Raw genomic sequence first — 22,237 nt, forward strand, 5'->3', positions numbered from 1 at the left:
CTATGTATGTGCACACATACTCTTACCAAAAACCCTAATCCCATTTCAACATGATTTTTTTATTTTTTATTATTGAAATGTTTATTCCCTATGTTAACCTAGTTCCTATATCTTTAATTCTTTTCTTCTCTATTTTGTTTTTGTTTGTTTAATTTATCTCTTCGATGCTTATTAAGGTTTTTAGATTATTTATACACCATGAACATGCATTGATGCATAGGTGCTATGATGCAATGAGGTAAGTCATACATTCACATGAACATGCATTGATTTGAATATAAGTTTGTTTTGATTAAATAACATGAATATGCTTGGTTTGAATGCTACACCTTTGATGCTTGGATGTCATAACATGTTTGTTTGATTCTACCATATGATGCGTTTGCCCTTGGATATGCTTGCTCAATGCTAATAGATGAATATTATGCCTGGGATGATTAATGTCATATTATATGCCTTCAATGCATGCTAGAGTGTGTTTGAGTTAGATAATGTATTAAAACTGCCTTTAACGGGTCGGGTGGGTTTGGATGCTTAACACATTCCCATTCTCATACCTAAACTCTGGACACATGCTCTGGTAAAAGATCAATCCTTCCACGAAAAGCGCTACCTTTATGTTTCTAGACCTAATCTAGGTGGCAACTCCATTTCTCCGCCATGGTCCACCCTAGGCCAAGGCGTACTCACCCACCATGAGGACGACCCGTCCTGGGCACTTGCACCCACACTAGGGGATTAGGAAATCCTGCTCGGATTTCTTAGGTAGGTGTTCGACCATCCCAATCATCATCTCGGTTGAACTAGGTTCAAGAGAATCTAGGGTCAAGATGATAGTTTAACTCCCTTAGTAACCTTTAGAGCCATTTCTTGAACCTCCCATCGTGGGACAAGCTCAACCTAGAGGTATTATTTCTAGGACCTCCCAAAAACCCAAGGTTGTTGGGAATGGGCCACCACATGTATTATAAACAAAATAAATAAATTGTTATCAAAATTTTTTTCATCAAATTAAAGTTAAAAAACAAAGATTGTCCTTGAAATCAAAATTAAGGGATGGAAGCAACTTAGTATCATTGGAACCCATGTCATAAATGTGTAATTCATATATGATATAAAAATTGAAACCCACTTTATCTTTGTAGTTAACTTAAAGTTTTAATATTAATAAAAATATGTGAGATATGAATTATAAAATAAAAAATCTTACATGCAAGTTCATAACAAAATTTTTTAAATGATATACAAAAATAATATAAAATTACCTCTAACCATATTCAATGATTGATTCCCAAACCATGAAAATATAGATTGGATAAAACTTAATTAAGGAAATTACGTTAACAAAAGACAATATATATATATACACACACACACACACAATCTATTCAAATTGATGAAAAATAAAAATACATACCTTTGGAAGGTTGTGCAGATAGGAGAAGAGTAGAGTAAAACCATGTACGGTAGGTAGTAAAAAATTATAATTTTATCACATATATTTACATTCCATACTGAAGAAGTTGATGTGAACAAAAATTTGTGCTGTGTGATGACAGGAAATAGCAAAATTTAAGCTAACCAAAAAAAGAAAAAAAAGTTTGATATGACAAAAAAAAATTGATGCATGTTTTGTTAAAACGCAAAGGAGTTCCTTTCCTTTCATGACCTCTTAAAAAAAAAAATCAGTCGTTTTTTGCGCATGCAATGAGACTTTTCTTTTTTCATTTTTTAGTGGTCATATTTTGTACCCAAAAAAAAAACCTATATTTTTATTCTATACATATAATTTTTATTTTGAGAACCTAATTTATAAGTGTGGGGGGAAAAGGGCCCAACCCAACATAATGGGCCGAAAGCCCATAGGAGAGATATTTTGCGACCGAGAAGAAGGAGATGGAAAAGGCAGGGCCCATCTGGAAGTGGGACCCTCAGAAGGAAGAATTATTACAATCCGAAGAGGATATCTCCTATCCGAAGAGGTTGTAATCCTCTGACGCAAATATTATAAATCAATTGAGTGTGTAAAAGGCCAAAATGACCTTCCGAGGACTCTACCTGATCAAGATAAGCTCTGAGTATGCTGGGAAACGATAAGGATGGAGAAATATCTAAGGGAAAAGCTGCTACCACCATATTTAATACTCTGCAGCAACTTTTCTGGCCGCATTTATGTGGAGAAGACCCCTGAACAGTGTATCCTAACCGACCGCCACTCACACAGAGCTAAAAGAAGATGCTTGACGTGACATGTACTCAAGCAAACTCATAGATGAGGAACAAGTGGACGATGGAGATGAAGAGAATGGTGGCTATATAAAGGAAGGAGGCTTCTAACGAGAAGGGGAGGAAAAAGAAGAACAAAAAGAGAAAGAGAGAACTTGATTGTAACCCTAAGACCTTTGTTCATCAGATAAACAATAATATAGCTCTTCGGATTTTCAGGTTTTACGTGTAAATTCATGTTGGCTTGTGTTTGAAAGTTGTGATTCGTTGTTGTCAATCCAATACTTAACCTAGCTTTTTCACCCATACTCTACAAATTTATTGTTTTGGGTTTGGGCCACAAATCCTAACCCTACAATTGGCGCCATCTGTGGGAAGAGCTTGAGTGTAAGGGGAAGTAGCAACAGTTGATCATGGCTGAACCAGGGCAACAACCGGCAGAGTCTGGGGCGTCCCAACATATTGATCATTTTCTCAATTTGGAGCGGAGGCAAGACCGTGAAGACAGTGTGCATACTACACACACTGAACGAACTCAACCTCGTGGCTGAAGTCATGTTTCTCATGCAGAGAAAAATAACATGCAAATAGAGATTGAAAGGTTAAGAAGGGAGCTGCGCCATGCGAAAAGAAAACGTGCTGCCTCGCACTCTGATGACGACTCAGGTGACGAACAAGACATCACCTATGAGCAGAGGTCTCGAACTCCAATCAGCGAATCTTTTTCATATGAGGTCGTAAGAAGCAACCTCAAGGGCCACCACATGGAGGGGTGGGCAATGATGCCATGAGCAAGGCTTTGAATCAAATCTTCAGGTCACCTTTCACGCGCAAGATTGAAGGAGCGAAGCTTCCTCGGCGTTTTAACCAGCCAACCTTTACTATTTACAACGGTAAAACTGACCCTGTGGAACATGTGAGCCATTTTAACCAAAGGATGGCTGTCTACTCCAGAGATGAAGCTCTGATGTGCAAGGTATTCCCTTCTAGTCTTGAACCCGTGGCCATGAGGTGGTTTGATAACCTGAAAGCAGACTCCATCGATTCTTATCAAGAGCTCACTCAAGCTTTTGGTTCACGTTTCATCACATGCCGAAGGGTGGCCAGGCCCTTGTCTTCCCTGCTATCCTTAAGCATGCGTGAGGGCGAGTCACTTAAGGCGTATTCGGATAGATATTAGGATATGTTTAATGATATGGAGGGAAACTTTGATGTAATGGCCTTAGACACGTTTAAGCTGGGTCTCCCCACTGATCAAAGTTTAAGGACATCCTTGTCCGGCAAGCCTGTCACTAACATGCGTCAGCTTATGGACCGTATTGAGAAATATAAAAGGATTGAAGAAGATCAGCAGCAAGGGAAGGGTAAGGATAAGGATAAGGTTACCCCCCAGGACAGGAAGGACTTCAGGTCGGATCGTTATAACAACAATAAGCCGAGGAGAGATTTCGCCGGGCAGTCAGGCTCAACAAATGCTCAAGCAGTCAATACAGTATTCAAAGAGCCCATTCATCAAGTCTTGGAAAAGATCAAGAACGAGTCATTCTTTAGGTGGCCGAGTAAAATGGTAGGGAACCCTGAGAGATGCAATCACAATCTCTATTGTCAATACCACCAAGACCATGGGCATGCCACTGAAGACTGCAGAAGCTTGTGGGATCATTTGGACCAATTGGTCCGTGAAGGCAGGTTGAGGCATCTTTTGCACCACTCCAGTGGCCGAGAAGGTTAAGCGAATTTTGAGTCCGAGAAGAGAGATTCTACGAAACCTCCATTAGGTACTATTAACGTCATTTTCGCAGCGCCAGGAAGAACAGGGTCCTGGCCGACCAAGGTTATGTTAATGGCTCGGCTGCCAGCAGGGGATATTGGCCGAGATCCGAGGAGCTCTAGACAGGCTGCCCCACCTGTTTTAGGCTTTTCGGACGTAGATAAAGCTGGGACCATTCAGCCTCACGACGACGCTTTGGTAGTCACACTCAGGATCGGGGGATATGATGTGAAGAGGGTGATGGTAGACCAGGGCAGCGCGGTGGAGATCATGTATCCTGACCTCTTCAAGGGGCTGAACCTCACGCTTGATGACTTAACTCCATACTGTTCTCCCCTGGTCAGCTTCGAGGGAAGGATGGTTACTCCGAAAGGACAGATACGACTGCCTGTACAGACTGGCTCAGAAGTAGTTGAGGTGAACTTCATTGTGGTAGATGTCTATTCCCCTTATACGGCGATTGTAGCCAAGCCTTGGTTACATACGCTAGGGGCTGTTTCCTCCACTCTGCATCAGAAAGTCAAATATCCTTCCGAAGGGCGCATTTGTGAGATCCGCGGAGATCAATCCTCGGCTAGGCAATGTTTGGTGGCTGCCATACGATACGAGCCTGAGATTGAATCCTTAGCCAGGGCGGAGGGAGACTTATAGCAGTTAAAGGGTCGGTTGTCACCCGTCGAGGGTCATGATGAAGGGGTTAAATGCAAGGACTTAGTACAAGTTTTAATTGGGACCAATCCTGAGAGATATTTTCAAATCGGATTTCAAATACCTCAACCAGAGAAAGAAAAGCTAATTGACTTCCTTAAAAGAAATGTTGATGTATTCGCCTGGAGTACTTATGAAGCCCCAGGAGTGGACCCGGAGTTCATTTGCCATCATTTGAGGGTTAACCCTCTGAGTGTACCAAAGAAGCAACCTCCTCGGCAGCCATCCAAAGAGCATGCTGATGCAGTCAAGGAAGAGGTGATGAAGCTCAAACAAGCTGGGGCTATTAAAGAAGTTTTTTACCCCGAATGGTTGGCAAATACTGTGATGGTAAAAAAGAAAAGTGGAAAGTGGCGAGTTTGTGTGGACTTCACAGACTTGAATAAAGCTTGTCCTAAGGATCCTTTCCCTATGCCGAAGATTGATCAATTAGTAGATGCTACTGTTGGCCATCCTCGGATGAGTTTCTTGGATGCTTTCCAAGGTTACCATCAGATACCATTAACCCCAGATGACCAGGAGAAAACCGCTTTTGTTACCCCCATTGGTAATTACCACTATAAAGTGATGCCGTTTGATCTGAAAAATGCAGGTTCTACTTATCAGCGAATGATGACCAAGATGTTTGAATCACAAGCATTGAAGTCTATATAGATGACATGGTGGTTAAAAGTAAGGTTATTTCTGAGCATTTGAAGGATCTTGATAACGTTTTTGAGACCCTGAAGAGACATAAGTTGCACTTGAACACGTCGAAGTGCTCATTTGGTGTGGGATCAGGCAAATTTTTGGGTTACATGGTAACACACAGGGGAATTCAGGTTAATCCTGATAAGATAAAGGCTATTCAAAATCTACAGCCTCCTCAGAATCCGAAAGAGGTCCAGAAGTTAATGGGGATGACAGCTACTTTGAACCGATTCATCTCCAGGTCCGCGGATAGATGTAAACCCTTCTTCTCGCTGATCAACAAGTGGAAGGGATTTGAATGGACTGAAGAGTGTGCCTCGGCTTTACAACAACTTAAAGACTACTTGTCTCGGCCACCAATTATGTCTAGCCCTGAACCAGATGAGGTCTTATTTGCCTATATCGCAGTGGTCCCCCATGCTGTAAGTTTAGTGCTGATAAGAGTGGATCAAGGGGTACAAAGGCCGGTCTACTATGTAAGTAAGTCTCTACATGAAGCCGAGATCAGATACTTGCCATTGGAAAAAGCAATTTTGGCAGTATTACTTGGAACACGAAAATTGCCCCACTACTTTCAAGCACATACTGTCATTGTGCTTACGTAACTCCCACTTAGGACAGTACTCCGAAGTGCCGATTACACGGGAAGGATAGCCAAGTGGGGCACTATTCTAGGAGCTTTTGATATCAAGTATATGCCTCACACTTCAGTCAAAGGGCAGATCCTTGCGGATTTAGTGGCCGAGTTCACGGAGCTTTGTTTAGAAGAAGTAACGATAAAGAGAGACATGGATGGAAAATCAGTTGGCATGATTTTTCAACAAGATCCTGCCCATTGGGAAGTGTATGTAGACGGCGCTGCGAACCGGAAAGGTTCTGGAGTGGGGCTGGTCTTGATATCTCCAGAAGGAATCATCATTGAAAAGTCATTAAGGCTGGATTTTGGCACAACCAATAATGAGGCAGAGTATGAAGCCCTATTGATGGGAATGGCTATGGTCCGAAGAATGGGAGGAAAGGCCGTGGAGTTGTTCTCGGATTCAAGATTAGTTGTGGGCCAAGTACAAGGAGAGTTTGAAGCGAAGGATGAAAGAATGCAAGGATACTTGAATCGAGTCAAACGTCTGCAGGTGGAATTCAAATTTTTTAGCTTGCTATATGTTTCTAGAAGTAGTAACGTGCACGCAGATTCTTTGGCCACACTAGCCACCTCTTCGGAGCAAGACTTGCCGAGAGTTATCCTCTTCGAGGATCTCCATGAGCCCACTGGAGTAGGAGGGGATGCAGTCCGAGTGCACCAGATTCGAGAAAGTTTCTGCTGGATGGATCCCATAATCAAATTCTTGAAGGATGACACCTTGCCAGAAGAGCGAGGAGGGGCTGACAAGATCCGAAGGAAGGCTACCAGGTTTTGGCTATCCGAAGACCGAAAGTTATACAAACGTTCCTACTCAGGACCATACCTATTGTGTATTCATCCAGAGGCGGCTGAGTTGCTACTAGAGGAATTGCATGAAGGAATTTGTGGGAGTCACACTGGAGGCAGGTCATTGGCCCACCGAGCCCTTATTCAAGGGTATTAGTGGCCGAACATGCAAAAAGAAGCCCATAACTATGTAAAGAAGTGTGATCAATATCAGCGATTCGCATCGAACATACACCAACCAGGTGGAGTCCTCAACCTACTATCTAGCCCGTGGCCGTTTGCCCAATGGGATTTGGACATAGTGGGTCCATTCCCCAAGGCTGCAGGAAACAGAAAGTACCTTCTAGTCGGCACAGACTATTTCACGAAATAGGTCGAAGCCGAGCTCTGGCCAATATCTGAGACGCGGATGTGCAAAAATTTGTGTGGAAGAGCATTGTCACCCGTTTCGGAGTTCCTCATACTCTCATTTCGGACAACGGCTTACAGTTCGACAGTAACGCATTTTGGAGTTATTGTAGCGAACTGGGAATCACGAACAGATACTCTACTCCTTCCTATCCTCAGGGGAATGGGCAAGCTGAAGCAGTTAATAAAGTCATAGTTAATGGGTTAAAGAAGAGGCTGGACGACGCGAAGGGTAAGTGGGTCGAAGAGTTGCCACATGTGCTCTGGGCTTATAGAACTACACCTCGCAGATCTACTGGAGAGACTCCTTTTTCAATGACTTATGGGGCTAAAGCTGTCATTCCTTTGGAAATAGGTTTCCCAACTTTAAGAACTAGCTTGTTCAGTCCGGCCAGCAATGATGAGCTCTTAGAAGCAGGCTTGGATTTGATCGAAGAAAGAAGAGAAAGTGCAATGGTTCGGCTGGCGCATTACCAGCAGAAGCTTAGGCAGGGCTATGATGCCAACGTCAAGCTAAGACCCTTAGAACCTGGTGATTTGGTACTCAGAAAAGTCGTCGACATTGCGAAAAACCCAGCTTGGGGAAAATTAGGACCAAACTGGGAGGGACCATATCGCATTACTTCATGTGCTGGCATTGGGGCATATTTCCTAGAGGACTTGGATAGTCATGTAATACCATGCCCCTGGAATATAAATAACCTCAAGAGGTACTATTATTAATCGAATCGTTTCTTTGTTCATTATGATAACTTGTCATTCCTTATTGGTTCCCTAAGTGTTTAAACTTAAACCCAATCATGCCTGTAGTCCTCGGACCAGATGATTTTGGGTTAGTTAACACTCCTTGTTGGTTCTCTAAGTGTTTAAACTTAAACCCAATCATGCCTGTAGTCCTCGGACCAGATGATTTTTGGTTAGTTAACACTCCTTATTGGTTCTCTAAGTGTTTAAACTTAAACCCAATCATGCATGTAGTCCTCGGACCAGATGATTTTGGGTTAGTTAACACTCCTTATTGGTTCTCTAAGTGTTTAAACTTAAACCCAATCATGCATGTAGTCTTCGGACCAGATGATTTTGGGTTACTTAACACTCTTTATTGGTTCTCTAAGTGTTTAAACTTAAACCCAATCATGCCTGTAGTTCTCGGACCAGATGATTTTAAGTTAGTTAACACTCCTTGTTGGTTCTCTAAGTGTTTAAACTTAAACCCAATCATGTTTAAACTTAAACCCAATCATGCCTGTAGTCCTCGGACCAGATAATTTTGGGTTAGTTAACACTCCTTGTTGGTTCTCTAAGTGTTTAAACTTAAACCCAATCATGCCTGTAGTCCTTGGACCAGATGATTTTGGGTTAGTTAACACTCCCTATTGGTTCCCTAAATACTTATTCTTATACCCAATCGTGTTTGTGATCCTCGGACCAGGTGATTTTTAGTTAGTTAATACTTTTGTGCTGTTATTAATACTGAGTTATTTTTAGAATAAATCTTGCCTGGCATTATTGACTGTGTTTAGTGTCAACTTTAAACCTGTGTTAACATTCCTAAGTATACATGCAAAAGGATTGGTCCACTCTTATAATATTTGTTACGGTCATCCTTTAACAGTAACCTTTATGTATTGTCTTTTTCGGAACCAATTTTAATTGCATATATTGTCAGCAAGATAGAGTAATTATGTTTGCCTACATTGCTATAATTACAAAGTGAAGTTACTTGTAACAAAAGAAAACCATACAGTATGCAACAAATACACAAAAACTAAAAGAAAAACTACTTCATTGATCAAAATAAGACATTTTACAACCCCCTGCAAAAAGGGGGAACCAAAAAAAAAAAAAAAAACAACAACAACAACAACAAAACAACTAAAACCTAAGTTTTTGCTGGGGCTTGGTCTTTGGGCTCCAAGGACGTTTTCTTTCCTTCCAAGACCTCACCCTTCTCCTGAGGTGGCTCAGTAGGGGGGCACTGATCACCTAGCTGGCTGGAATCCTTGGTAGGCTCAAGGATGACTGGGGGAGCTTGGTCAACCAAAGGCTGCTCTGAGACCTCTGGGAGTTGTGTTGGAGGAGGGGCGTCAGCCTCTGGAAGCTATCGGATGTCTAGGTCATAAAAGATATTCTTAGGCAGCCTCAGCTCCAAGTCAGCAGGCACTCCAGCAGCATCCAGCACCTTGCCCTAGGTCATGTCGCAGTAGTCCCGGGCGACTGAAGCGAATTGCTCAGTAAGACCCTTCTTCGTCGTCTCCACTCCCAGTTGGTAGGACGCTTTCTTTTCGGCCTCGGTCACCTCATTGGCCAGCTGAGCGTCCCTCCGAGCCTCCTTGGCCTTCAGGAGTTCGGCGCGAAGCTCCTTCACAAGCTCCTTCTTAGTTGCCAGATTTTTTTGAGTTTCGTTCAGCAGCTTGCGTTGGGCTTCGGCCTGGGTCTCAACATTTCTAAGACCAGCATGGAAGCTATCCCTTTCCTGGGTCACTCCCTTTAGCTGGTCCGAGATCTGAGAGACCTCATCCTTTAGGCTGCCCAATACCCTTTCTGCCTCGGACCTAGCCTGGGCCTCCGCTTGGGCTTCCACGTAAGCCTTTCGATTCCATTCTTCGGCCACGAAGACTTGCTGGGTAATCTGAACAAATAAGGTAATAGTGTTAGCATAAAAATATAGGAAATTAATACTTTAACCGAGGAGCCGAATGAGCATGCTTACCATGGCCAAGTCCCTCTTCAGGGACATGAAGAGATCATACTGGCTGAAGCGCCTGTATGACTCCATGTCTCGGGGGAGGAGCAGTAGTTGCTCTAGCGCTTCAGCTATGAGTCCAGCTCTACCCCCATCATAATTCCTGACAGAGGTCTCCCAGGAAAAAGGAACGCCATCAAGTTCCAGCCTGGGAGACCATGTGCATTGCCCTCGGCACACGTCGACCACTGGGGGCTCTTCCTTGCTCTTCACAAAAGAGGCCCTCTTGCTGCGGTGGTCCTTTCCCACCTTCTGCTGCTTGGCCTTTGGTGGTACCACCACCTCCCGCTTCTTAGGCTCGATAGGCCTCTTTTTCTTCAAATCCGGTATCGGCTTCAGGGCCAGATCAGAGACCTAGGGTGGGGGTGAAGGTGGAGGTAGATTCACCGCTGGCCGAGAGGTCCCCGTCCCTTTGGACTCAGCTTTATTACCCCTTTTCTTCAGAAGAAGCTTCAAGTCAGACATTTCTTCTTCTTCCTCTGAAGAGTCCTCAGGGATTGTAGTCAGCAGCAGGGGTGGGCGGATGTAGGATTGCCTGTCAGTTTCCTCCTCGGAATCTGAAGAGAGTATTATCTGAACCCCCTTGGAGTGTCCCCTTCAAATGTAAACTTGTCAATCTGCTCCTCTAATGAAGTGGATGAGGAGTCGACCCTTTCGCCTGCGGCCGCCGGTTGGAGAGGGACTTGTTGAACTGGTCGGATTAGCAAAGGAATGCCCTGGGGGTTGGGGTGTGGAACAGGTGCTAGGTCGTATGGGGCCAAAAAGTTTTTTCGAGCAACGTCTATTCGCCGTAACCGGTGATCACCTTGTGTGATGGCGTTGCCAGCTGGCTGGATGTCTGCTTTCTTGGGCGTGTAGCCGAGTATGAGTGGGATGGACCGCAGCTGTCCGTCCTCGCTTATGAATATCTCCAAGCATAGTAGGTAATTGAGGGCGGGGGCGTTGATAAGGCTGAGCCGAGGAGCAGTATGTGCCTTATCTGTAAAACAAACAAACAGGTCGGATCAGAAAATTGAAACATGATGATATAAAAAGGAACAGGCTATGGAGAATGAAGGCCCTAAGACTATTGTTAGAGACCCTAAGTCTAAGAAGTTACACCTGGCTCTCCTGACTCGGTCGGACAGTGTAGACCGTCATGCCATGCGCCCGAAACCATTAAATAGTCGTCTTTCATCCCTTTATTCGATTTGGGAAGGCAGAAGAACAGTCTAACGACGTCGGATCGGGATTTAAGATAGTATCCCGCCCCTTTTCGGCTATGACATTCATACATGTATGCTAAGTCATGCCAGGTCAGCCCTAGTCCTAACTGTTCGTTCAAGGCATCGATGGCCCCTAATATCCTAAAGGTGTTGGGCGCGCACTGCTCAGGAGAGAGCCTGTGGTTGCGAAGATAGTTTAAAGTGATGGAGCCCATTGGGAGGGTCATTCCCCCTTCAATGAAGGCTATCATTGGGATTACGACCTCTCCTTCTCTTCGGGCTGTTAATATCTTCTCTGGAGGGTAATACCTCAGATTTACCCCCTGCGGGATACCACAAATTCACTTGAATTCCTCTATCAACGCCGAACTATCGACGAGATGTTGGAATTTGCCCATTTTTAAGAGAATGACTGAAGCAATGAACAGAAGAAGGGTTTTGAGGGAAGAAAACGTTAGCCGAGAAGAAAATAAAAGATCAGGAGGCACCGAAACTTACACAAACAGGATTGGAGTAAAATCCCTAGACTCGAAATGGACTCTTTGTAGATCCTGGAGGCAAAGAACACAGAAATCCGAAGAGGCGTGAAAGGCTTTCGGAGGAAAGAACTCGCTGGGTGCTCTGAGAATGCTCTGGGTACTCTGAGAATGTGTAAAGTAAAGAAAAATAACCTCATCCAGAGGTTTATATATGGAGACAGATGAAACGGTGTCATCCATTCTGTCCAAATCCCAAAGAAGAACCCTGGCCGTTGGATCAACAACCCACCGTTGGATGCAAAGGACAAAAAGCCGCCTGGAGTAATTAATACAGCGCTTTGGGAATACGGGACTGACAACGGCAATAATGAAGCGCTCGTCTCTATGCCCGCGCACGTGTAAACGGGGGTATTTATGACTTCCCCCTTTTAAATTTCTTTATTTTTATTTCTTTTTCCTTACGCGGCAGATCAAAATCTTACTTTTTCTCCTCGGATGCGAGGGAAAAATTAAAATTTTGAGGGGCTATTTTGGGAGGAAAAAGGTCCAGTCCAACATAATGGGCCGAAAGCCCATAGGAGAGCTACCCTTAGAAGGAAGAATTATTACAATCCGAAGAGGATATCTCCTGTCCGAAGAGGTTGTAATCCTCTGACGCAAATATTATAAATCAATTGAGTGTGTGAAAGGCCAAAATGACCTTCCGAGGACTCCACCTGATCAAGATAAGCTCTGAGTATGCTGGGAAACGATATGGATGGAGAAATATCTAAGGGGAAAGCTGCTACTACTGTATTTAATACTCTGCAGCAACTTTTCTGACCGCATTTATGTGGAGAAGACCCCTGAACAGTGCATCCTAACCTACCGCCACTCATACAGAGCTAAAAGAAGATGCTTGACGTGACATGTACTCAAGCAAACTCATGGATGAGGAACAAGTGGACGATGGAGATGAAGAGAAGGGTGGCTATATAAAGGAAGGAGGCTCCTAACGAGAAGGGGAGGAAAAAGAAGAACAAAAAGAGAAAGAGAGAACTGGACTGTAACCCTAAGACCTTTGTTCATCAGATAAACAATAATATAGCTCTTTAGATTTTCAGGTTTTACGTGTAAATTCATGTTGGCTTGTGTTTGAAAGTTGTGATTCGTTGTTGTCAATCCAATACTTAACTTAGTTTTTTCACCCATACTCTACAAATTTATTGTTTTGGCCTTGGGCCATAAATCCTAACCCTACAATAAGTGAATAAAGAAATTTGAAAATTAGTAGGAAGTGACCATATTTTTTAGGCAATTTTTAGTGGGAGTTAGAGTTATATTTTTATTGGATTGTCTTTTAATTTTGTTTCTACTTAGGGTGTAAGGGCATTTTTGAAAAAAAAAAAAAGAAAAAAGAATTCCAAACTGAGAAAGCCCCTTAAATAGTAGTATAGATAAGTATGTGAGACGTTAAGTGTGTGTTTGGCAAAAATTATTTTTGCCAACTTATTTTACTATTCAGCTTATTTTTACTACTATTTATGGTTTTCAATGCATTTTTTGGTACTATTCATGGGTCTTCTTGTATTATTTCAATTAAATTTTCTTTTATCTACAGTACTTTCACAAAAAAAAAAAAAATTTTCAATTTCAACAAAATATGCAGATCCTAAATGGATCCTAAATTAGAAAAGATATAAATGAATTGTTCTAGTTTTTGCTATTCAAATTGATTTGCTCTCTCTTAGAGCATCCGCATCAAATGTTCTATAAAAAATGCCATTTTGCCATACCAAAGGCTTACTTTATTATTTTACCACATTATTTTACAACATCCCATTTATCAGATGTTTTATCATTCAATTCTATACATTAAAATAATATTTACTACACATTAAAATAATATTTACAACTCATCAAACACAATCAACAGCCACCACGACTGCTGCCAACAACCAACAGCCACCACCACACAACTACCACATCCTCCACAACCAAAAACACAACTCAAAGCAAACCCAAACAAATCCAACCAAATTCCACAACAAACAACCATAACCCAACCCAAACAACCCATCAAATCCCAGCCAAATCCTCCACGACCCAAACAAATCCCAGCCAAACCCCAACCCAAACAAATCCAGCCAAACCCCAGCCAAATCCTCCACGACCCATCAACTGCCTCAACCAATCATCGACCCAAAACCTTCATCACCACCACCCATTGATACTACAACCAAAGCAAAAGCCCCACCTTCAACTGAAAACCTAATCTCAGCCGTGAGGACAACGAAGACAACCTGCACAAAGCTTAGAAACTCGAGCCTCCTCCTCTTGATACCAACAACAATTCCTCACTTCCTTTACACAAAAACCACCATCTAGAACCTTCTCCATTCAATTGCTCAATACCCCAACAAAACGACGCCAAATTCAAGTCCAATTTGCTCGTCGATGTTGAAGACAACGACAACGGCGATGATGATGAGGAGGAGAAGAAGGAATACGAAGATGAAGATGAAGACGATGATGAAGATAGTGAGAATGGTGATGAGAAAGCTGTGGTGGACAGAAAGGGAAAAGGGATTATGAGGGCTGACAAGGGCAAAGGGAAATTGATAGAAGAAGAGAATGATGATGATGAGGACGACGATGACAGTGATAGCGACATCGGTAGCGATATCGGTAGCGATGTTTCAGATGGTGAAAGCGATTTATCAGATGATCCATTAGCGGAGGTGGATTTGGATAACATTTTACCGTCGAGGACTCGAAGGAGAGGATTGGGGTTCAGAGGAGAGGATTGAGGATTAGGGTGAGAGATGGGGTGAGAGAGAGCAGAGGATTGGGGTGAGAGAGTGAGACTGACGGAGAGATGAGAGAGAAAGAGGAATAAAAAAATAATAAAATTATTTACCATATCTATTCGTACAGTGGCAAATATGTGAGGATATTGTAGCATGTTGCAAAAATTATAGCATTTGAACATCCGATAAAAAAGAATTTTTTGTGTTTAGTGTGCCAAATGTGACACATTTAACACATCTGATCCAGATGCTCTTACATACTCATTGTATGCTACTAACTGACTAAATTTAAAAAATTTCTGCCTCTTTCATTTTGACTTCTCTTCGTCCGCCGCCGCTGGAATAAATCCCTTGTTCTGTCTCTTACCGAATCGTTTCTTAGATCACTAACCAAAAAGACTAAAATAAGCCCACAGGTTTTCAAAGGCAACACTTACACTTACCCATAGTTTCAAAAAGCCAAAACAAATGCAAAAAAAAAGCAAAAAAATACCCATAGATTCGGCTCTTGAAAAAACTTGACAAAGCCGCAGCCCAGTGCACATTTGCTCTTCGCAAATCGCAAAACCCATTCAAACCAAAACCCTCTCTCTCTCTCTCTCTCTCTCTCTGCTCCTACATCCATGTCGTCCTCCGAACCCCAGGTACCAAAACCACAACCAGAACAACAACAGGAAGAAGAAGATGAATCGTCCAAACCTCAGAGCAAGAAAGCCGCCAAGAAAGAAGCCGCGAAGCTTGAGAAGCTAAAGCGCCGCCAGGAAGCCGCCGTGGCCTCCGGCGTTCAGTCGCTTTCGATGGAGGATCCGCTCGCCGACAATTACGGCGACGTTCCGCTTTTGGACCTCCAGTCGAAGGTCGCTCCCGGTACCAGGGTCTGGACCGAGATCGGCAAGCTGGCTGAGCCGTTGAAGGACCAGTACGTGCTGGTGCGGGGTCGCGCGCAGAGGATCCGCGCCAAAGGGAAGACCGCCTTCGTGGTTTTGAGGGAGAGAGGATTCACCGTGCAGTGCGTCCTCACGGAGCAGGACGGCGTCGTTAGCCGCCCAATGCTGAAGTACGCCGCCGGGCTCAGCCGCGAGTCGATCGTCGATGTCGAAGGCGTGGTCTCCGTCCCTGGAATAACGATTAACAGTACCACTCAGCAGGTTTCTACTTCAATTCCTAGCTAGCTTTTCATTTGTACCTATTCTATGAATATGTGAGTGTGTGGTGAAATTGTTTCATGCTTGAACACGATATGTTATGTGGCTATCTATGAGAGTAAATTTGAGTGGCTGCAGTTTCCGAAATGTTGAATTATTAATTATATTAATGGACTCATAATAAATATAAGGAGACATGCTGGGTTTTAGATAGCTCAACTGGTCAAGACTTGCCTGATGATAAATCATCGAGATGCGGTTGCCATAGGCTTCAAATCATATGGAATCAATTAAAAATTTAAGGGGGAGAGATGAATACATGTTGGATTCTTCTATGAACAGTGGTTTGCAGGTGTGTAATTGCTTTAAGTTTGTTTGCATGCCTTTCTGAAAAATAATGGGGGCAAGGTTGCACTGGGTACGGCTTCTTTTTTTTTCTTTTTTCTTTTTTAATACCATTTAGGTTAGGTCTATACTCTTATTGCTATTGTTGACATAAGTTTGGGTCTTTTGTCATTTAATGAAGTGATTTGGAGCTTTGACAAATGTTTTTGGAAATTTGTTTAGTATATTGATGCATAAGAAAAATTTATATGTTTGAAGGTTGAAATTCAAGTTCGAAAGATTTTGTGTGTTAACAAAGCTATGCCAACCTTACCCATCAATGTTGAAGATGCTGCTCGTAGTGATGTTGAAATTGAAAAAGCTTTGCAGGTACGTTCACTGATAAAGACCTCTCTCTCTATCTCTCTTGTCATTCCTACTTATCTTAGCATTTCAATTAGAAGATGCTATCAGTTGACGGCATATCTGCAATCAGCTTGAACTTTGCTAAAAATTCTTACACCTTTTATTATTGACACATTGGCCCATTTCTACGTATATTTATTATTGGATCATTTGATGGGTGCAGAATGGAGAGCAGCTTGTTCGGGTTAACCAAGATACTCGTTTGAACTATAGAGTTCTTGACATACGAACGCCTGCTAATCAAGGAATTTTTCGCATTCAGTGTCAAATTGGGAATGTAAGTTACTGCCCTTTCTGGATACTTGATATATTGCTTGTCATCATCATCATCATCATTGTGCACCTTGTATCAATTTTAGTAATATGTAGATGCAGAATTTCTAGTTGGCCTCTCTAAAAAAGCACGTCAGTTGGTTTTCCATTGTGTGTGTGTGAGAGAGGAGGTGGTATCTCATGTTACTGTCTCATATCTCAGTAGGAAAATTTTCCATGAGAGAGAGAGTGAGTTGCCATAGATTGGACATAGAAATAAAAATGGAAGCTGGGAGAGGCATGAAAGCATGAGAGAATAGTACTCTTCTCTTCCCTTACCCAAAGAAAAATTAATGGAAGGTTGGGATTTGTACTTATGCATATTCATTTTTTCAATAATGGATTCATATTTGGAAAATTATTTTTTGTTTCAAACATTTTTATGGACTTTCATGGTAATTTTATCAAAAAAGATGAACTAATAAATAATAATTGATGATTTTGTAAAGCACTTAAAATCATCAGTTGGAACTCATTGAGTACTACCTCGTTTATTTGAATTAATTGTTTTGTAGGCTTTCATCTATTCCTCACATGTATTGTGAAATTAACTATATAGAAGTGGTATTGAATCATCAGTATTTCCAGGAGAAACAAGCCCGTCATTTTATTTCTATATATGAGCTTATTGAGTAGTGTCCAAATTTTATGTGTGCTGAAGAAGATGATGGTACTCTATGGATCTTAAGTAGGGTCCAAATTTGAGGTTTTTGTTGATCTTTTCATTAGACTTAATTGTTGTTTGAAATATTCCAAGGCTGGATGTCTATGTGCTTGATTATTTTCATTACTGTGCAGGTGTTTAGACAATTCTTGTTATCGGAGGGTTTTGTTGAAATCCACACGCCAAAACTAATAGCTGGCTCAAGTGAAGGTGGTGCTTCTGTCTTTAAACTGGACTACAAGGGGAAACCTGCATGCCTAGCTCAATCACCTCAGCTTCACAAGCAAATGGCAATTTGTGGCGATTTTGGACGTGTGTTTGAGATTGGCGCTGTTTTCAGAGCAGAGGACTCCTTCACTCATCGACATTTGTGTGAGTTTACAGGTCTTGATGTTGAGATGGAAATCAAGGAGCATTATTTTGAGGTAAAATTGGATTTCTGAGGTTTTTTTCTAATCAGCATCTAAATTTTGTTATGGTCTAGACTTTGCTGAGGATCCGTGCTGGTTTGTGTAGGTTATGGATGTTGTGGACCGCTTGTTTGTTGCAATGTTTGATTCCTTGAACAATAATTTTGCGAAGGAGCTAGAAGCAGTGAGGAGGCAATATCCATTTGAGCCTCTGAAGGTAATTATTTATTATGAGTTTCAAAATCTTGGAATATTTTGGTTGCAACATTCTGTTTGGTATATGATGTCTTGGACTCTTAGGTGCCTATATATTCAAGATGCTTATGAAAATTGCTTTATGTTTATCCATTATAATACTTGTGGACTATTTAGGAACTATCTCCATTTTGCATCCCTCTTGGCTTGTCTTAATCTTAAATCTAATTTTAACCTTTTATGTGTGCAGTACCTGCGACAGACCCTAAGGCTTACATTTGAGGAAGGTATCCAAATGCTTAAGGTAATGATAATGCATTTTAGTTCAGCAAAAAAAGGATAATGCTTTTATGCCATTGCATCACCTTTGAACATATAGAATGTAGCTAAGATCATTAAGGTAGGAATAACCTGAACAAATAATAAAAATTAACAGTTGGGGGTTCAGTTCTTATTTACATGGCTTTATCATAATCACTTACCTAATTCCAATACTTTGTCAGATTTAAATAATTTAACAAAATTACATGAACCTTACCTTCACAGGGCAGAAACTAATAGGATTGGCAGTTCCTTGTGTCCATGTCCCTGGCACATAGGTTTTGAACAGAAAAAAAAAATTTCATAGTAACCAGGCAGGAGAAATGCAATTGAGTGGTATGTATTATTAGACACTCTTTAGCTGGTGAGGCAACTATTGGGATTGAGGGTTACATGGTGTTTTGTTGAGTTGTATTTGTGTTATGTGGTTGATCTACCCCACACTCCTTCTCTACTTTTAGGAATTAGAACACAAAGAATAGGCAATGGAGGACTTCTAGTTCTAGATGGCTTATAATTAGTTTCTACCAGTCCCATATTTATTTGAATGTTGTGCATTCTTTTCCTTCTCTTTTTGGCAGTAATTATTATCCTGTGTAAATTTCAAATTGTATAAAATTAAAAGAAAAGGTGATAGAATAGGCTGAATGGCTGATTGAAAAATTTATGGCATCTTTTGCTTTCAGTGATTTAAAATTGTGGGGGCTTATGCTTAGTAAGACTAACACTGAGTAACACATGGCTGCTGCTAATTGCAAAGTTTCCTTCATTCTTTAAATTTTGTTAAGTTTTATTTTACTTTATTTTTGATAAATAAAGAAGGGGTGATCCTAAAGTTTGGCATGTTTGTACAGGATGCTGGTGTAGAAGTTGACCCTCTTGGGGACCTAAATACTGAGGCAGAAAGAAAGTTGGGACAACTTGTTCTAGAGAAGTAATTTAATCTTACTTGATCTTTTATCCTTACCTATGCTTTTTATATATTTCTTTTCTTGTCTTTCTTATTTACAGTTTGTTGTTAATGATTCAAAAATTGTACATAAATGACAAGCAGATTTTGTTTCTGATTATAGGTATGACACTGAGTTCTACATCCTCCACCGTTATCCTTTGGCAGTGAGACCATTTTATACAATGCCTTGCTACGATAATCCAACTTACAGTAACTCATTTGATGTCTTCATTCGAGGTAAATTATCAACTATTCCATTAGTACTGTTGTCACACATATTTATTAAATCTCTTGCTGCCTTATTTTTCAAATTTTAATAATCAACTATCGTCACAAAGTTTTGGTGACTTTTCAATCTTTTATCCTTTTTGTGTTTTTTCATGTAATGTGTATTAGTCAGTCCTCATTCTAGAGATACTTTGTATCCTTGGATGCCCGTTTATTACCTAGATTATGCAACATTTTATATGTAGTGATTATGCAGCCAATATTGGCAACCTTTTGGATGGGTTGCACCAGTGGAGTCAAGTGAATGGCTGAAAGCTATTTGATAGGGAGGGTGGGTTGCAATTTTAGTGGCCTTTTGATAAATTGTGTTGGCTGTGGGCAGTGCACACACTAAGTTAGATTTGGTTGAGCTTGCCCCTATGTGGAGCAAATTGATTAGAAGACTCAGCCCAATATCAATTAATTTCTTATATCCAAATTTTCTTTGTTTTGTGTCTGGTTTTTCTTAGATTTAATCTTGTAACCTATACAAAGAAAAAAAAAATTTTGTGTAAACCTAAACTTTGATGGTTAAAAAGATCATACATCAGCGAATCACCAAGAGCCTTGTCCCTATGTCAAATTTTTTACTGTTGCAGAAGTCGAACACACAGACTTAGTGTTTTGAGCACTTACTGATGCATGTAAAAAAGAGAGAGAGTTAAATCTCTCTTCTTTTTATTTTAAATTTGTAAGTTACACAGAGTTGGAGCTCATTCAATTAGAGTAATGATTTTAGTAGTTGACTCAACAAACACCCCAAAAACAAATTTTTGTTGGACCTTGATTTAATTAAAACATTTTTTAGTAAATTTTTTATATAGAGATATAGAATTGTAGATGACAAGTTGGGTATCAGCCATGGGGTTTGAGGATACCCCAATGGTTCCATAACTTCTTGTGGTTCCTAGGCATTGGCGTTTTAACCCAACCAGCCCCTGGCCATTACCTATATATATATATATATAAAGAAGTTGGATATCAGACAGATTGAGGTAGCTTGAAGAGATTGTTTCATTGTATGATCTTCAAATTAGGGATTTAAAAAAAAAAAAAAAAATTGGAGCTTTCTGAATAAAAGATTTAGAATTTTTGGGTAGTGATTAGGGCAAGATGAAGGAAAATTGCAACTGAACCATTGGCAAAGGTGTTTTTATATTTCCATTGAATAATATTTTGTCTTTTGAATCTCCTAACAGCTTCTACTTTTTTTCCTTTTTATTTTTGGATTCGTAAGTTACAACACACCCACCCAGTGGGTTTTGAACCTAAGACACACTTAATAGGGAGGGAGGTGCCAGTTGAGTTCTCATTGGCCTGATAGATTCCCTTTCATTGTAAACTGATCACCTGTTTTGAAGGTTAATCTGTGTCTGTCTATTTTGAATGTTAACAGTACCTATTTTATTGGAAAATAGTAGAATGTGCAGTGTGCATGTTTTGAGGAAATACCATGCAATCATTTACATGATCTGAATCAATTTTTTATTCTTCTTTGGTTATTGATCTTAATTCAATTCTGTTTGTTACTCAGGTGAGGAGATAATTTCAGGAGCTCAGCGTGTACATGTACCAGATTTCTTGGCTGAGCGTGCACAGGCATTAGGAATTGATGTCCAGTCAATATCAACATATGTTGATTCTTTCCGGTAATTTCTGTGTGACAGTTTTTTTTATTTTTAATTTTCCATTATTCCTGTTTTAGCCAAGGCCACTTTCCCTTGCAGCTTCTTTCCACAGCCTAATTTCAACAAAAGAAAGGGGTGATAATTATGGTTATTGGTGAAATTAGAATTAGAATTTACAGCTTTGTGCATTTAAGGGTTGCTTTTGTCAAATAATTTGAATTGATTGTCTAGCATTAGGCAGATGCCTTGCACGGTCACTGAACACACAAGGTTAAAAGTGTTCCCCTGAAATGGGGTTATGCACTCAAATTTTAGCTCGTGTTCTTATTCTTAAAACCCTTTTTATTTTATTATTAAATAATTTTATGGGAACATGCTGCTTAATATTTTGAAAACAAGGTTTCTTTTCTCATGACTGAAATATTGTATTTTGGCTTATTACAGATATGGTGCACCTCCACATGGTGGGTTTGGTGTAGGATTGGAGCGTGTGGTGATGCTTTTCTGTGGTTTGAATAACATTCGGAAAACATCCCTTTTCCCTCGTGACCCACTTAGGATTGCTCCATGATGGAATATTTCAGCAGTCATCGACGCTCCGTTTCTCTTTTTTATTCCCCAAAATTTCATGCTTTAGAACTGTTGAGAAATTTATACGAGTTCCTGACAAAGGGGGAATATTTCTTTTTGGCACTTTCAAAGCATGTGAAGCAATGACAAATTCCTATAAATTGCTACTACTTTTTTATTGCCTTTATTTGCTGCTATCTGGAAGTCTTCATTTTCTTTTGCCTATGATAAAGTAACTCACACTCACACACACCAAAGGGAGTGAACCTATGCCACCACTTCCAGATGGAATGCCAGTTGGGCTACAGGACTATATCAACTGGTATGAGAAAGGATCTCTAAATAACCGCATATTTTGCCACCTGGACACGCTCGATGTGAGAATTACGTGTAAACTTGTTGCAGCTTTCATCTTAGGACTGGCTTTCATGAGTTCATGACCATGCCACGGGGCGGGATGAGTGGAGAGATGTTATTTTGGAAATAGCTTTATAGTTTAGGTTTTGATGTAGAAGGGTTAAATTGCTTGGGCTATGCAATGATTGACCATACAAGTTTAACTATGTTTACTTATA

General features: G+C 40.9%; 4 protein-coding genes across 4 annotated transcripts; all 4 read left to right on the forward strand.

Annotated features, from left to right (window-relative positions):
* Window positions 1-3,421: 3,421 nt before the first annotated feature.
* On the forward strand, window positions 3,422-3,958 carry LOC136069544 (uncharacterized). Its single transcript, XM_065778219.1, has one exon. It carries the CDS (start codon window positions 3,422-3,424, stop codon window positions 3,956-3,958), a length of 537 nt encoding a protein of 178 aa, XP_065634291.1.
* A 111-nt stretch (window positions 3,959-4,069) lies between these two features.
* Window positions 4,070-4,648, forward strand: LOC136069545 (uncharacterized). The gene has a single exon (XM_065778220.1). It carries the CDS (start codon window positions 4,070-4,072, stop codon window positions 4,646-4,648), a length of 579 nt encoding a protein of 192 aa, XP_065634292.1.
* Window positions 4,649-11,588: 6,940 nt separating this feature from the next.
* On the forward strand, window positions 11,589-14,448 carry LOC136069546 (uncharacterized). The gene is made up of 3 exons (XM_065778221.1): window positions 11,589-11,633; window positions 11,729-11,816; window positions 14,027-14,448. Exons 1-3 carry the CDS (start codon window positions 11,589-11,591, stop codon window positions 14,446-14,448), a joined length of 555 nt encoding a protein of 184 aa, XP_065634293.1.
* Window positions 14,449-14,792: 344 nt separating this feature from the next.
* Window positions 14,793-21,849, forward strand: LOC111998472 (aspartate--tRNA ligase 2, cytoplasmic). The gene is made up of 10 exons (XM_024030574.2): window positions 14,793-15,596; window positions 16,197-16,307; window positions 16,507-16,620; window positions 17,454-17,744; window positions 17,836-17,946; window positions 18,175-18,228; window positions 19,100-19,179; window positions 19,319-19,434; window positions 20,999-21,113; window positions 21,537-21,849. The coding sequence occupies exons 1-10, from the start codon at window positions 15,072-15,074 to the stop codon at window positions 21,661-21,663; spliced, it is 1,644 nt and encodes a 547-aa protein (XP_023886342.1). The 5' UTR covers window positions 14,793-15,071; the 3' UTR covers window positions 21,664-21,849.
* Window positions 21,850-22,237: the final 388 nt, after the last annotated feature.

Source organism: Quercus suber, unplaced genomic scaffold, assembly GCF_002906115.3.
Source record: "Quercus suber isolate HL8 unplaced genomic scaffold, Cork oak 2.0 scaffold_176, whole genome shotgun sequence".
NCBI lineage: Eukaryota > Viridiplantae > Streptophyta > Magnoliopsida > Fagales > Fagaceae > Quercus > Quercus suber.